The sequence below is a fragment of the Trichoplax adhaerens genome, genomic scaffold (assembly GCF_000150275.1).
Source record: "Trichoplax adhaerens TRIADscaffold_1 genomic scaffold, whole genome shotgun sequence".
NCBI classification, from domain to species: domain Eukaryota; kingdom Metazoa; phylum Placozoa; class Uniplacotomia; order Trichoplacea; family Trichoplacidae; genus Trichoplax; species Trichoplax adhaerens.
This window is the reverse complement of record NW_002060943.1, coordinates 5,419,693-5,436,397: the sequence shown is the minus strand read 5'-3', so window position 1 is coordinate 5,436,397 and position 16,705 is coordinate 5,419,693. Positions and strand designations below refer to the sequence as shown.

Below are 16,705 nucleotides of genomic sequence, written 5' to 3'. Positions count from 1 at the left end.
AGCTGACCAAAAAAATATGCTGAAGATTAATAAGAATGAAAATTGAAATACTCTTAATCTTGTAGTATATTACACTTTCACGCAGCAAGAAAGACTAGTTATATTAGTAAGTTAACTGAAAAATACTAGTCAAATCATGGCTTCATACAGTACTTAATAACAAGTAGATATTTTAGTAACGATAATTTAGATAGTATTTGAATAAACAAGTCTAGCATAGGAATACCATACAATTATAGCTAGAATACAAATTATCGATATATCTATCCTAACCCTAACTGTGAATTCGTCATTGGTTGTAAACTCATGTCGTGTTATGTATGGATTGGGCACTATTTTAGTAGCAAAACTAAGCCACAGATCCCATAGAAGAAGTTTCTGCGTTTTGTTCTACTGTATACAGTATTGCAACATTGTTGAAAAGCAAAGCTCAATCCTTTTAGGTCGCATAAAATTTAAGAATAATATACACGTAGACGTAGAAAAGTATAATTGTATCACGCTTGGCTAGTTTAATTCACTGTTAGCTTGCGCCTCCAGGCGATGATAGTCTAGATTGTCAAGGTAGTGGTAATAAGAGCCATAGGTCATTGATTGTACTCGAGATTTAAGCCTTTAACCTACTCAGATTGATTTTCTTCATTGAAATCAAGCTTTTGCCCTTTAATGTGGGATAAGTATTAACAATGACTAAAGGAATCTAAGTTTTGCTGACCACCTATAGTCATTATACGCTATTCTTCAGGTCTTGTTTAAGTTTATATGCTCTGTAGGGAACTGCTATACAAAAATTACTATCACCAAAGCTTTCTCCAAATTGAACAGCATTTAGTAGATCTATGCATGATATAAGAGAATACTGTATATTGTAACTTAACAGTGCAGAGATACCGGCATCAAAGATTGTCTGATGATGGACAACATTATAATCAATATAAAATTTTTAGCCAATAATAGAAATGTATTTCGATATCAGAGTAAAATACCACATAAAGTGAAGATAGACTTAGTAATACAGTTACCAGGCAGAGAAGTATTTTTAATATACAGTACACTGTATAAATACGTATTATTAATTTTACTTTTTTAAGAATTGGATTAATAATGTCACTCTTTCACGTCATGTGATACAATTGCATGGCATATGAAATTGAAAAGTTGTAGTTAAAGTATGCAAGAAATGGATCGGATATTTCAGGATACTTACAGATCTCTAGCACTAGCACTAATTACAGTTGTACAAGCTAAATAACGTTAGCCTAAACCTGGTCAGCTACATAAAGTATTACAAATGCAACGATTGCTGCTTCGTCGCAAATGAGTTTTCTTACGAATCTCTATATACAACTAGCTGATCTGAGCTATATACAATAAGAGGTAAATCTATTAGTAGAATTTCATGATGAATGAGGCATAAAGTAGAGAAAAAATATAGATGCAAGCGTTAACAATACTCAGATCAAGTAAATCTCTACGAATGCAGATATCAAGTGACAAATTGTACGTTATTAGCAATTGTTGTAAGAAATTTTTCGCAATCTTAAATGCATTCTATTAAAATTCGTAATATTAAGATCCTCAAAATGATTATTGCAATGCATAGGACTGCTAAGAGAGTCCAATACTGTATAGAGAATACATCGTCCCATAAAGTGAAGAGTAGAAAGGTCTGGTATCAATCCTATAAGATTGTGGGGATGTAAACATTGTCGATACTGCTTTTAATCAACATAATTACAGAAACTGATAAAAAATTTATTGATGGATTACGAAAAAGTATCCGTTAGCTAGGCGATATTTTTAATACTTTAATGACTTCCAGTTAGAGCAACTACGTCACGATGGAACCAATGCATATAACTTTACAGGTAGTAATTTTCGCGGAAAGTTGCCTTGGTATTGTTGCTTTAGAATAAGGAAGCCAGATTTTCTAAATAATTCCTCATAGGATTGTTCAGCCCTAGCTACGCTGCAATCATCATTATCAATTTCTGGTTTATCATTCCTTGATACATTTTCCTTGGCAAAGATGATGCCATTTCGACGTAAAGCGCCTTTGCAACGCAACAAAAAACTAGACAGATCATCATCGGTTAAATGTGATAATACCCACTGGCACCAAATGACATCATATTTTGCAGATTCTGGATTGAAATCTTGTAATCCACAGGCATATGTCTCGCCTAACCGATGCTTGTCGGTTACAACGGGCGATAATCTGGCTTTAGCTGTATGTAAAAATTCCTCATTTTGATCTACTAAGTCAACGACATCGAATAATGGCAGTAAGACCCCTTTCGTTACTCTTCCAATGCCTGCAAAATTGTGAAAGATAATTATTGCAATAGAAAATCAATCCACTGACAATAAAGTAGTATCAGTGTTAAGGTAATGTTAATACAGTGCTCGTATTTGAAGGCATAAATAAAGATATTAATGGGATTAAAGCATTAGGATTAGATTAGGATTGAAAAGTCGTAGGCGTATTTATCGATAAGACATAGAGATATCATTAGTATTGGAAGGTGGTGCTTGCAGTTACAGAATATTATTAGTAATACAGCATAGGAAGGTAAGGCATGCAGTTCTATACAGTTATAAGACCCTCGGATACCATTAAGATATCATCAGGTATTGGAAGGTAATGCCTGCAATTACAAATGATTCAAGGCGTTGAGATATCATTAGTATTGGACGATAATTCGTGCAACTAAAGGCAACTAGTTATAGGGCATTGAGATATAGTTAGTTTCGGAAGGCAATGTCTACAGTTTTCGTTTACTTTTCATCGACTATGGAAAGGTAATACATGTAGTTACAGACGATTATAAAGCATTCGAATATCTATAATATAATGTAATGCATCCAGTTATACAATTACAAGACATTTGGATATCATTAGCTAATCTGTAGCACTAGATAATTACCGTACTTGTATAGTTTTTCTAAGATATCAGTAGTTTATCAAGTTAATGTATGTAGTTACAGATTTTAAGACATACGCTATCGCTATCTTTATCGAGCAATTGTAGACAATAATATTTTAATGGTGTTTCTGATCGCCAACATCGAATCATTGATGTTATGCATTATAGGCTATTACCGTCTTTCCAAGATAATATGTGCAATTGTAGACAATAACATTGTGATGATATTTTGGACAGCAAACATTAAATAATTCTTACGCAGTCTATAAGCCATAACTTCCAATAATTACGATCAACTCTACTAGAATGGGCGTCAATAATGATGCAATGCTTAACAGCGAGGTTATCTTGTTAGCCTTCATTAATTGAATTAACAATACTAACCGAAGTATTTTACGACATTGTACCAAATTGTATCATATTGATAAAATGAATTTAGTATGCTCAAGTAACTCACGATTTCACTATTGCATACCTGCACCACAATCTAATGCACGTCCAAATTGTGTTTCCTTGCTGCATGTTTTTATCGTTTTTAAAATAAAGCGTCGCGAGGTGCTCAAATCTGTCTTTGCAATCCTGCTATAGCCACCAATCATGCCATGAACAGTTGACGATTTCTTTTGCCAAAAATTTTTACCACCACCGTACCAAGTTTGATCCTTATCCATCTTGGTAATCGTTGCTAACTAGTCTATTATTTAGACGTGGATTTAATGATGATAGGGAATAAAATCTTTAGCTATATGACTGTAAAATATCGACTTTCATTTCTAGATCAGTTTTGCAATTGGATTACTAGCAAGCAGTACGCCATCAGACGAGTTTTAGCTTCCGGGATGTAGTCGGTGCACAATTTAGTATGACTACTTCAACAGCTCTGATAGTATAGACTGCCCTCATACCTACCTGATAGTCAACAACTTACACGATACGATCACTTAACGATGGCACTGTAGGAAGTCTTTACTTACCATACAGGCTTACTGTGTACAGTATACTGTATGTAATTGACATACAGTAGAGGCAGCATAAGACGATAGCTTGACCTGGCAACGGATGCCTTGCTGGAAGATTATTAGACTTGCAAATCTGTCTAGATTTGCACTTTAATCAAGGAATTAATCTCATCGGTTATACTCATCATCAATCTAAGGCAAAATTAAGCTAATCTATTAAACAAGATTGCAAGATTAGACTAACGTACTAATTTAAAGGGCAATTTCAATCCTTATTATGAGAAACAATTCAATAGTTTGGATCGAATTATTGGATATAGCTCAAGAATATTAAAATAACTGCAAAGATAATTTTCAACGTTGGAAATAAAGATTGATAGCTATAGTATAGTAGTTTCGGCTTATTCAATCTACAAAAGACTAGACTATTCTACTGCAATTAGCCGTTAAAACAACAGTAGCAGTCATGGCTGCAGCAATGCCGCAAAAGAAATTTTACCGCCAGAGGGCTCATTCCAATCCTTTAGCAGATCATACATTCTCAGAGTAAGTTAAGAATAATAATCTCATAAACTTATATTCTGTTAAAAGGAGCCGAATGGATATACTTCTGTTGGTAAAAACCTATTAACGCAGTAAATTATTTGTACGTTGAAACAACAGAATTAATAACGTTACTCCTACTGCAATGGCTAGAGCTTTATAAGATAGAAATATCCTTTGAAGCGATATCGCCATTACTAATATCATTCTAATGAATCACCATCGTTTCTTAAAAGCCCTATTTGTCCTGATCAAATGAACTGGCCAGCTCTGTACCCTACTTATCAAGCGGAGAAGGGAGACTGTGTACAATTCTTAGATATTGGTTGCGGATATGGCGGTTTACTCAGTAAGACATACTGTTGAATTTCTTACTGTTGTTTTTCTTCCATTGAACCATACGCGTATGCTGTGTTAGTGGTATAAGAGTGTAATTATGCTATTGACATCAGTTACTCTAGCTCCGCTATTTCCCGACACTTATATAATGGGAATGGAAATTAGGGTAAAAGTAAGTAAGCCAATAATTAAAAGTCACAGAAGGTTCTATAAATTGATCAGTTATTTATTTTCTGGTCTTCAATGTCTTGTGACACGATTATAAAATGGAACAAGTGTGATTCTCGTACCTCATTATTTGCAGGTTTCCGATTATGTCAAAGAAAGGATTGCAGCGTTAAGAATTAACAACCCTGGAAAGTACAATAATATCGCCATAGTAAGAACTAATGCGATGAAGTACTTACCAAACTATTTCAAAAAGGGCCAGGTAAAAATACCGCAGATTTAACGATCACCTTTGACGGTATAGTTAAAGTAGTTTGTAGCATCAAACAGGTAGTCTTACTATATACCGTATATCCCTTGCCAGAAATCGTAGCAAATTGCAGCGATCTGTAAACATAGTACAGTGCTATGGTCAATAAATCCTATCGACTTGGTAGTAACCTAGCTATTAACACAACGTATGTAAACACAGTAACTTATTCACATGCATTCGGAATATCTTTAGCTTAAGAAGCTATTTTTCTTATACCCTGACCCTCATTTTAAGAAAACCAAACATAAGCAAAGAATATTAAGGCATGACATAGAATATTGTTCTAACTAATTGATTTCAACCTATTGTATCTAATTAGATTCCCAATCATTACTAATTTCTGATAATTATATTTCATTTAATATATTTAGCCAAACCTTACTTGCTGAATACGCCTATATTTTAGCAGTTGAGGTGAGAGATTACGAATTTAAATACATTAAACGCAGTTTTTAAGTATCTTGACGTGATATAGTCAATAAAATAATGCTGTAAAGTACTGCAATTAAGAGTTGACACCAAGAATAATTCTACTCGTATCCGACCTCAGTCTTTACAATAGATTAAAATAGACCCTGATAAATTTTCATGCTGTGAATTTGGATATATCAGCATAATTTATTACATTGGCCTTCTAATTATATTATAAAATCCATAAATGAATAGGGTTTAGTTTATACTGTTACTGATGTCGAAGAGGTTCATATATGGATGAAATCCCATCTAAACGAACACCCATTATTTGAAGAAGTAAAGCTAGAATCATTGGTAATTAGTATTCTTTTATTTTAACGATTTTAATTATTCATTACCCGTATGTTAAAAACTATCATTCTTATTTGGTTAATCTAACATTTCTTATTGCAATGCATAGTCACATGACGCAATTCTAAAATTTCTTGGAGATTGTACAGAAGAAGGTCAAAAGGTTACTAGAAACGATGGAAAGAAATTTACTGCAATTTTCAAACGTGTTCAGAGCTCCTCCATGGATTAAGGAAATAAATATCCGAATAATCAAATCAAACATAACCACCAACGCATTATAATCTTTTATTAAATATACACTTTCACATTGCTATAATAATGGTAAATGATATGCTGTATTTGACATCAAGTTATCCATGTTCTTTTAAATTTAGGTAATGTAATAACTACAAATAATTAATGTGAACACTGTTTAACCTAACAAATGTGATACTGTATAAAAGATTTAAAAAAAATTTGAACCAATTTCATCCAGAAACTTACATCCAGAATCATATATACAGAAAATAAATATTGTATCCGTATATCACTTGTTTGCTTTGAGAATTTATCTTATCATTGGACATCATTATTTTATACTTTGTATTTCGGTATTGAGATCCAGATTTCGGAATTATTCCCTAAGCTTATTAACGTTAGTTTGGTTAATCAATTACATAATCATAATCAAATAGAGATTGTGGACCTAATATTTTATCGGGTAGGAAGTCACACTTTAATATTTGTAACTTATATATGCGACTGTTACGATCACAGGTCTATGTTTCTACCTATTCACAGAGCGTTAATTGATGTAGATACTACGATCTCAACCACACAGTAAACGAGGCAAATACATATCACATTCGTTGGATAGTAATTAAATCAGTTTACGATGCTGTCCAGTCACATCGCAAGATTACAGTTAAGTATAAAATTAAGTATGACCATTTAAAATAATGCAATCACCGTAAAATATTATCAGAAAGTTTTAAGTGCAGATCCTATTTAAATCAACATTTAATTCTAGTTTTCACTAATAATCATGAGAACGAGCATCAACCTTTTTACGACGTTTCCTTGCTTCATCTCCATTGCGCTAAATAATTAATCATTAAGGCTTTTTCAGCATTACAAACAAGTTACTAAGAAAACAACATTCAGAATGATCAAATACCAACCAAGCTCACTTGTCGATAGGCATCTCTTATGATAGTATGAGAAATAAATCTTTCAATGGTATCTCTTTTCAAGAAGTGGGATTCTTGAACAATCTGCAAATGATAGATACATACAATATACCTTCAAAACTACGTGTAAGTGCATATGAGTCGGAAAACTGAAAATTACTAACGATATCTAAGAGAATATATAGGGGTTCATATTGTTTAGCCGGTTCGTTTTCGTTTTCCGTTTTCCTACATTCAAGGCTTAAGACGCATTCTGATGCAATCTATCAGGGAAGAACCCATAAATGAGTACTTACGTTATGTATTCAAGAATTTTACATGTTGTAAGAACTTTCAACTATTTGCTGACCGAAATAAACTCTACTAGTTTGTCTAAACAAGCTTTGTCGCCTCCAGAGGAGAAAAAGACACTAGCAAGTTGATTGATAGCTTTGGCTAAGCAGTGAGCATTATTCAAGAAACCTTTTACAATTAATAGGGATAACAATAGTAGGTTATTACATGTGGCACGCTTATGCATTAAATCATAATAGCTTACTAAACTTTTATTATGTAATTATTAACTTCTAAGTCTTACCACCAAGAACATTTTCATAAACAAAAGTATCTCGGTTTAAGAAATCAGGAAGTGATACGGCAATCATAACCTATATTTATTAATAAGAAAAAATTACGATTTCATGAATCTATATTGTTTTCAGCTAATCCAAATAAACTCACCATGTATAGAGGCCAGATCTGTTGATCTTCATTTGAGCTATCTAAAAGATTATCCATCATTTATACACAAAATTGAGTTCTCTTAATACTTGTTTGTCATTATGTGAAGGCTACAGTTAAAAATTATTCTATGAATATCTTTCTACGTGCGTACCCTTTTTTGGTTTCAGAGCAGAATAAAGAACAGAATCGATCGGACTTTCAATTCCTGTAACTGAGGCTGTCTCATATTTATGCTAACAAAAAATTGGATAAAGTTACATAAATTTTTTAGTAAAGCACATAGGTATCAATTTAATATATTTTATTTATATTTAATTACATATAGCACTAACAAGAATATAAGAATCATTTGGTGGATGCGAGAGGAACTCTTCTATTACTGTTAGCAATGTCGGAGTACGTCGCGATAGAGCCTGTGTTGATAGAGTTTATAAAGGAATATTATTTTTTAACAACATTATTATAGATCTAAATGTTTCTATAGAATAAGTTGTATGCATACTGAATAAGTTGCATCATGAAGAAGTTGGCGAAGACACAACATAACTCCAATTCTTACGGTTTTATTTAATAACTCTTCACAATCTGAAACGGACCAGAAGACGCGAGTACGTATTTAAATCGTTAACAAACCAGTGACAGACTGTATAAATAAGGGTACCTTTCATATTTCTATTAGCATTGACAAATTCTTTTTTATTTTTTATTTGTTCTAAGGCGGACGAGTTCGATTGTACTATTTTCTGGTAAAGCAGATATTGCAAATCAGCACTTTAAACCTAAAATCCAATCATTACGCGTACATCCATATGGATTACACTTACCTTTAATTCTGTTACTTCCGCGCAAACTTTTTCTACAATTTTACTACATATTACCCGCATACCGGAAGGTCCAATGATCTCAGCAAGAGACTCAAGTTCTGATGAAACAATAGATCTTTAGATAATTTAATCGACTGACAATTACGCAAAGTAGATAATATCTACCGCTAAGGGTTAGTACACGACTCCCTTACCGGCAACGTCGGTATAATCTTCCGCTTTTAATGATACACTTCGATGACTTACAAACATTTTATGACTTGGCGAATAACATATACCCCCGTTGATAATTCGATTTAGCAATACATCAGTTAACCTATAAAATGTAAGGTTTGAGAAGTAGATATATTAAATAAAAAATTAGCTTGATCTGCCTAAATTATCATAGATTCTTACCAAGACAGATATAAACCTGTAACGGTTTTCTGTCCTTTACTATCAATTTCTTGCGTATGTTGAAGCACCGAATGAAATAACAGGCCTCCAATATCCGCAGTTGCTGAAAAGCAAATTATCCGCCGTCACTTAATACGTAAACAAGATTGAAAGAACAACGCATTTACCGAAATGATCAATCGTCTTCAAAGTTCCCGTAAATGCCTAAGAAAAAAAATCAATTATCCGGTAATCGCAATTGGCTATAAAGCATTTTCTTTATATAAAGAATCCCGCAATTACCGATATACTCCTTAATAGCTCGGACGGGCGAGCAATAAAGCCACTATCAGGATCATGAAAAGCTAAGGCAGCAAAAGACCTGTAAAATAAGTGTATATTAGCAATACCGTCTCATATAAGGTGTGTTTACAATCGTAGGCTTGCGCCAAATGATAGTATTGGCAGAACTTTTGGCACATACCCACTAAAAGTATCTTCTATCACATTTCGTAGGTACTCAATAGGGCAGAGAGTCGCATTTGCAACGCGTATCGAATCAAAGTGAGTGAAAGCTGCAAGTAACTCAGTAACAGAAGTAACACTTCGGTCGACTCTAGTATCCGGTGCAAAAGAACAAAAATCGATGTCAAGCATAAAGTTATAGAAAAGTAACTAAGAGATAGTGTGACATAGTGACGTCTATACGTAAAATATTCGATCTGAAAAATAGCATTTCCAGAATTGTAAAATTGGTTCTGATAGGCAAATGGTATAACACCTCGTTATATTCTCTCGGCTTTTTCGGAAACTTTCTGTTCCTGGAGTAATAAATTCTTTTATTCGCGTTTTATCCTTCTGTTTTTTCTTTGTCTTTGTGGCAACTTGCTTTAACATGTTTGCTGCATTAACAGGTAATACCTATTATAACGCGATCATAAGCGTCATTGAAATTTTCGTATAATAAAACCTAAAAAAGCATATAGTATCCTGTTCTTTACCTGTTGTTCAAATTTAATTAGCTCCCTGCAAAGTTCCTCTAAATGATATGCTGTCTGTTTAGCCATGTCTTCTAAACATCTTTCTGCTGATAATACACTTCTATGGCGGATAGGTGATCGCTAATTATATAGAAACATAAAATACTATTACCTATAGCAAAATCTTAGAATGTAATTTTGCAAAGCTGTACTAATCACATTCATCATAATTAATTCTAATTCACCTCTTCCGGGCAGAATTCGTTTGTACATACAACAAAGTGATCGCAAGCCATTGGAAAGGCGATAGCATACCTGCATCATAAACATACTATGTTAACCATTTTACCGCAGTATCATTGATTTCGATGTAGTCAATTAAAGAAGTAAAAATATAAGGAAAAACAACAGAAGAAATCAACCTTGAAAATCGATAATCTTCGATGCAGTTTCCAAAATTGAATCGAAAGAAGTTCGAAAAGAAGCTATATTATAGGATATATTTACCACAGTTTAGTGGGCACAACTCATGCCAGAAATTGCAGGTAACAAATAAAAATTTCGTTACGAATAAGAAATTACGACTACTTTGCTCAATTTGGTGCACGTACAATAAAAAGGACATGTCAGAAATACGATCCAGGTATTTCTCATAGCCATCAACGTAATAAGAATGAGATACAGCCGCATCCATTAAAGTAACAAATTCAGGAACAGATCGTATGGAAACCATAGGTTTTGCCACACTTGTATAAGCCTAGTAAATCAAAGCAGACTAATGCTTAATGTCAAGGTGGGCTACAGAAAACTTGAGACAGGAACTAACAACTACCAGCAACTTTATATCAATCAGATACAATATCTTTCAAATAGAATTATAAGATGAAACTAACTTGAAGCCTGAACCAGTCCAATCTAAAGGCATTTAAATCGTAACTATTTTGATCTTCTAAAATTGATATGAAATAAAAAGAAAAATCAATCCCAAGATGTTACACAGCCGTATTTGGAGGTGAGCTTTTGAATATAGTGTCAGCCCTAAACGTTAGTTTACCTTCAGCTACCGACAAATCTTTCATCGCATTCATTAATGAAGTTATCAGCTGATGATATTCTGCATCTAATGCAGGATATTTCTTTAACATAACAAAAATAATTAAAAATATTTGTAAATAACCAGTGTTACTATTAAAAAACTGTAAGGATAAGCTGATGTTTAATTTAATCACATAGTAAGGTTTTGCTACTGACTTTGCAAACTTCAGAAAATTTCGCAGAATCTCCTTCTGATATATATCGAATGTAATAATCACGAACAATATCCTCATGTTTCTTGAACATTGCTAAAACAGCGTGTAAATAGTATTAGTACTAAATGACTTTGAAAATAGTATATCACAATCAACTAACCTCTAATTTCCAACAAGCAAAATAGCATCTCGCCTAAATTTCTAATACGAAATAAATGTAGGTTATTAGAATACTTCTTCTGTCGTTAACTTAATACTAATTAATAAATGTTATATGTCTCATACTCTTCCTGGTAATCATCGGCGTTAACTTTATTTCTGAATTTCAGTGGAATGTTTTCCGAATGATGCACCAACCATTGAATCTCATTTTTTGTTAAGGACAGCAACACCATAGCAGCATGAGCCTATAAGCAATAGTAAAAATTCAGATATAATCTATTTAAATTCATGACAATGCAAATATGAGAAACACGATCATTCTAAGATGATAGTATGAACATACTTTAGGACCTAATAAACCAGGTTGATCAGTGAAGATGAGTCGTAATTCGTTAAGGGAAAGCTTTAAGATGTTGCGAATCTCTTTGTGCTTGACTCCGCTAAAGATGATACGATAGGGTATTAGATCGCTAGCTCCTCAAAAATATAGCTTTATAATGTCTTGATGTTGTGTACCATCAAAGATATCCTAAACCTACGTTACCTTTGAGTAACAGCAAATGCAGTGTAATCGGTAACTTCCTTTAGACGCTTAGATAAACTACTCAAATTACAAAATCATTGCATCTTTTAGTCAGCAGATAAATATTTAAAATAGACCTACTTTTAATTAATATTGCGATCGTGATCTACTTACACTTTGTTATTTTGTATGTAAGGTATTTCATATAATCGCTGTACAATAACAACTTCATCCCGGTATAACGGGAAACAAAAACAATCCTGTAGCGCCTCTTTCCAAAGGTCATGTGATTCATTTTCCGTAAATTGAAGTTGATGCAAAAGGAATCCAACTAAAATGAAGACCATTACTATTAGATCAATAATAAATTGGTAGTTTTGCATGTCTTATCTATAAATTACACTAAATATGACTATTAAGAATTGTAGGTGAATAAAAAAAATATCGACTCCATGTAAGAGTTTAAATTTATTAACTTACTGATGATCCATTCATTCATGACGTTTCTTAGTAATAAATCAGAGCGCATCTATAATAGGTAATATTCAGCATTTTAAGTTACGTGATATCATAAAACTGCTCTAAAGTACACACTGCATGTATTGCGAAGTTACCTTCGGAGTCTTCGCAACGTTTTTAATGCGCATAGGCCTAGAAATAATACCAATGAGTCCGTTTACTGTTTCCTACCAAGAATATAAACATAAACTTACAATTTTAATCTTGGTAGCATAATGGATAGCATTTGTATAACTTTAATGATAATGTGAACGATAACGAAGGCTTTTACCTTTACTGCAAATTTTCCACGATAAATTTCGGTTAATGATAGCAGTGCGCTTTTCAAATTCTATAGTAAATAATTATAATATAAAAGGAGCGAATAAATGAAAGCTTAAATTGATAGACACATCTTCAAGTGGTAATCTATGTCGACAAAAATTTAAGAATATCAACCTTTGCGTGGAAGGAAAATTCCTCCATAAGCTTCTTCAATGGATTCTCAAATTCTACTAGCAACGAAGTTAGTCTATGAAACGATTGCTCCCTAATGAGTATGGTAATTGACAAAGAATATTCTGTTACCTTTTAAAAATCACTACTGATCGCACTACCGGTAAGTCACTTAATTAATATGCAATAGTTAACGATTAAAAAATTTAATCATACGTACGTTGAACCGTTCTGCATCTCATAAGCAGCATTGAATAGAATTACGATTATTTTACGGTCCTCTACACGACCCATTAAAATCATCAGCTTGCAATAATTGGTGATTAATTCCAGGAAATTACTGCACAGGTCGAAATTAATCGTCTAGAGTAAAAATTTAATAATAAGGACCACAATCTAAATGATACTCGACGCAAAATCATCAAAAGAACGGTGCCTTCTGCAATTCAAATTAATGAAATTCTTTTCAAAACTATTCAATTTATAATCCATTTATGCCTGCAAGGTTTCCTCTGTTGTCAACTGCATTGCGACTATCAGTAAATATAGTACTTCGACAGCTCATATAAAATAACTTGACCTCTCTTAGTTGCTAATATCGCATTACTACACAAATAAGACTCAATTATAATGAATATTTTATCTGCTATTAAGAGGAAGTGGAAGCTATGACTATCAGTAGGCATACGCTTAGGTAGCTCAGCACAACATCATCAATAAATACTGTGCGGTATGAAACGAGATTGTTATACCAGGTCACAAAAGATACCGCCGACATTTAAGGAAGTTAAAACCTCTCTTGTGGAATCCTAAAATGTATATAAATAATGATAATAAAAATATTTCTCTTAAATTCGGGGTAAAATTTAAAATTAACTGATTTCAAGAGAAACCGATCGTTTTAAAACACCTACCACAAAATCTAGGATATCTACAAAGGTTTGATAATAATAATGCAAGGTGCTGGATACATCTTGATAGCAGTCCTTTAGTAGCTGCGATATTATCTAAAAAGCAGTTTAATTATCAGTATAATCACGGCACGGTAATGGTATAATCCCTAGTTGCAGAAACTACGGTAGTAGAAGTTCTTTAGAACATACGCGAGTGTACGAGTATTTTAAAATTCTGTAATTCGTAATACTCCGATATTCTACAGGTACTCAATGTATCAAATTGAAATCTATCGTCCACCTCAATATTGTATTCAAGTTAGCAGGTCAGCTAAAATGTTTGTAGGTTGTTAGCCAAAAGGACAAGTAAACTTACTTTATCTTTCGACATATCAACGTTAGGAAATTTCTTTTGAATTCTGGAAATTAAAGGTTCATAATTCTTCTCTGTGAAATATTTCGGCCTGGAATTGGAATCTCCACAAGCCTAGATTTAATATCCAAGAAGGTATCAATTGAAGTAACGAAATAGTAAGTTAGAAGGTCACCTGATGAGATATTGGTGACTTTAAGGGAATAAATACGGTACTTTTAGCTGAATCATATTCCTATAACAGCAACTGAAAGACACACGTAATATCCTATGCAACCTGTAAATAATCATCATTCAAGAATAAACTCTGTACATCCTACCTGCGTAAACATCTACCAGTTGTATAGTGAATATTACAGTACACTGAGCACAATCGGATATGATTAGGATTCAATTGTAAGATTAATAAAAAAATAGAGCGATACAGGCAGGGTCTACTCCGGTGATGCAACACTAGTCTACTCGCTCCTGCTACCTTTCATTAAATTATTCTACCACCTTGGCTGAAACTATCTAAAAACTATCACGTATACTACTAATATACTACAGTCCTGTGACCATCCATCATTAGTTGACAGTCAATCTGTTTGCATTACTCGTCATATAGTGGCCGTGATAAGAGTTTCGTGACAGTAAACGTATGATTACGAAAGTTCTATAATAAACTATCTGGAGCGCTAGGTGTCCCTAATGATAATGACAGGACTGTAGGTTAGTGTTGGTATATCCCTACTCCGATTTGACACTTTTCAAAGGAACATCGCCAAATTTACTGGAAGCTAATAAGTCTACTACTATTCACAAATCTCTAGAGTACTGTCCACTTGTACAATACTTCAACTATCTATTGGTGATCAATACAGTACGAGGATGTTCGTAATACGTCCAATTTACCAGAATATTGAAATTTTCACATATTCCTTGACGAAAGACGATGATATCCTAATATTATGTATTAACGCATCCATTTTGTATAATACATTTAATCAAATAATAACTGGTAACAGTGAACACTAGTAATAAATGCACAACACTCTATATACAAATAGAAATCATGTACAATCTCAAGTGTCAGTGTCTAGAGAGATTTGCATTGAGAGCAGTGAAAACATCAACGTCTTTTATCCTATTTTAGACCGAAATAACTATAACGAAAAGTATGCCCTAACCTTTTTGACGTTATATAATTGTGTTAACATTCCAATACATCGGGAATTAAGGATAGTTAACTTTTCTGCGACTTTTTGTTCCTCGATACTGTAAACTCTCTCCATCTTGAATCACGTAAGCGGACTTTCGACTTGTACTCCTTCTTTTTGTCACTGAGATGGGAAGCATAGTCCAGTACTCTATCACTAGTCAGTTAAATCAGTATGCTGAGGGAGGCGTTTGGCACAGTACCGAATCGTTCGGCCGTGAACTAGCCACACACATCGCCATGGAATTCTAGTACAGTACTTTCTGACTGCAGTCCAACTCGAAGATCACTGTACTGTACACTGTACAGTATAGTACAGTACTTTCTCATACAGTACACTGTACTGTACTCTACAGCTTTAAAGTTCCATAGTGTCCTCATACTGTACAGTGTACAGTGTACAGTACACGTTAATAAAATAAAATAAAAACATTAAAGTGATGTACTCTACCGTACAGTATATCGGTATACAGTATATATAATAATATTGCGTCTCAAAAGACTTCTGATCCTTTATTTGGACTTAATTTTATGCTTTAGGGTAACATTACAACTTGCATGCAGTTGTCTGCCAGATTCGCATCGATTACCAATACTATTGTAGTATGACTTATCTCTCTATCTAGGATGATATTTGTTATCGTAAATACTATGCAGTACAGTACAGAGGAATCGTCATCTTGAGAGCGGCTTGCGATGCACTAAAATGTGCTTGTTACAACTTGCATGGATATGTTTCCAATTTCTTACCATGCTATCACAGCTCTGAAACGTACGTGCAAGATATTATACAATACATAGAGTTGCACGGCTAGTGTGGACAAGGAGTACACGAAGAGACTTTTCTAGTAGTCCTTGGTGTAGATTGAAACGTTTAACGTGTTCCTTTTATACTATAACCGTTATCTCATCATCCGCAGACTCACCGCATCAAATAATAATAGTCAAAACCACCTTCTCATTTTAATATTTAATGAAAGATGATTTAAATATAAAAATATAATTATAAGTTAATAAACCTTCGGGCATCTACAATTCGTAAATATCCAATGTGAGGTTAACATGCGAGTATACCATACAAATGCGCCTGATGACTAGTTATCTTAAACCTTAATATCATAACATTAATATATAGTATAATACAGGTCGATAGAATTATTTAAAATGGCAACTATTGCAATTGATCAGTAACAATACAGGCAAATACCATCTAACAGCTTGGATTTTAGGACAATCAACTTCTTTCGACATACTGTACATTAAC

General features: G+C 33.4%; 4 protein-coding genes across 4 annotated transcripts; 1 reads left to right on the top strand and 3 right to left on the bottom strand.

The window, feature by feature from the left end:
• Positions 1 to 1,836: 1,836 nt before the first annotated feature.
• TRIADDRAFT_18419 (uncharacterized protein) lies at positions 1,837 to 3,598 on the bottom strand (the record flags this gene model as incomplete). The annotated part of the gene is made up of 2 exons (XM_002107856.1): positions 1,837 to 2,315; positions 3,403 to 3,598. The coding sequence occupies 2 exons, from the start codon at positions 3,596 to 3,598 to the stop codon at positions 1,837 to 1,839; spliced, it is 675 nt and encodes a 224-aa protein (XP_002107892.1).
• Positions 3,599 to 4,364: 766 nt separating this feature from the next.
• TRIADDRAFT_18672 (uncharacterized protein) lies at positions 4,365 to 6,246 on the top strand (the record flags this gene model as incomplete). Its single annotated transcript, XM_002108644.1, has 8 exons — positions 4,365 to 4,432; positions 4,666 to 4,778; positions 4,882 to 4,940; positions 5,073 to 5,198; positions 5,442 to 5,529; positions 5,747 to 5,760; positions 5,916 to 6,017; positions 6,124 to 6,246. The coding sequence occupies 8 exons, from the start codon at positions 4,365 to 4,367 to the stop codon at positions 6,244 to 6,246; spliced, it is 693 nt and encodes a 230-aa protein (XP_002108680.1).
• Positions 6,247 to 7,032: 786 nt separating this feature from the next.
• On the bottom strand, positions 7,033 to 11,526 carry TRIADDRAFT_51857 (uncharacterized protein; the record flags this gene model as incomplete). The annotated part of the gene is made up of 22 exons (XM_002107855.1): positions 7,033 to 7,095; positions 7,187 to 7,270; positions 7,351 to 7,449; positions 7,536 to 7,648; positions 7,764 to 7,833; positions 7,907 to 7,947; positions 8,061 to 8,142; positions 8,242 to 8,322; positions 8,734 to 8,831; positions 8,928 to 9,049; positions 9,130 to 9,232; positions 9,297 to 9,333; positions 9,412 to 9,490; positions 9,593 to 9,724; positions 9,890 to 10,029; positions 10,110 to 10,229; positions 10,334 to 10,403; positions 10,700 to 10,845; positions 10,982 to 11,037; positions 11,143 to 11,224; positions 11,340 to 11,431; positions 11,499 to 11,526. The coding sequence occupies 22 exons, from the start codon at positions 11,524 to 11,526 to the stop codon at positions 7,033 to 7,035; spliced, it is 1,938 nt and encodes a 645-aa protein (XP_002107891.1).
• Positions 11,527 to 11,704: 178 nt separating this feature from the next.
• Positions 11,705 to 15,517, bottom strand: TRIADDRAFT_51856 (uncharacterized protein; the record flags this gene model as incomplete). The annotated part of the gene is made up of 12 exons (XM_002107854.1): positions 11,705 to 11,776; positions 11,844 to 11,940; positions 12,045 to 12,101; positions 12,198 to 12,372; positions 12,504 to 12,552; positions 12,638 to 12,709; positions 12,814 to 12,873; positions 13,730 to 13,786; positions 13,892 to 13,984; positions 14,247 to 14,357; positions 15,138 to 15,185; positions 15,413 to 15,517. 12 exons carry the CDS (start codon positions 15,515 to 15,517, stop codon positions 11,705 to 11,707), a joined length of 996 nt encoding a protein of 331 aa, XP_002107890.1.
• Positions 15,518 to 16,705: the final 1,188 nt, after the last annotated feature.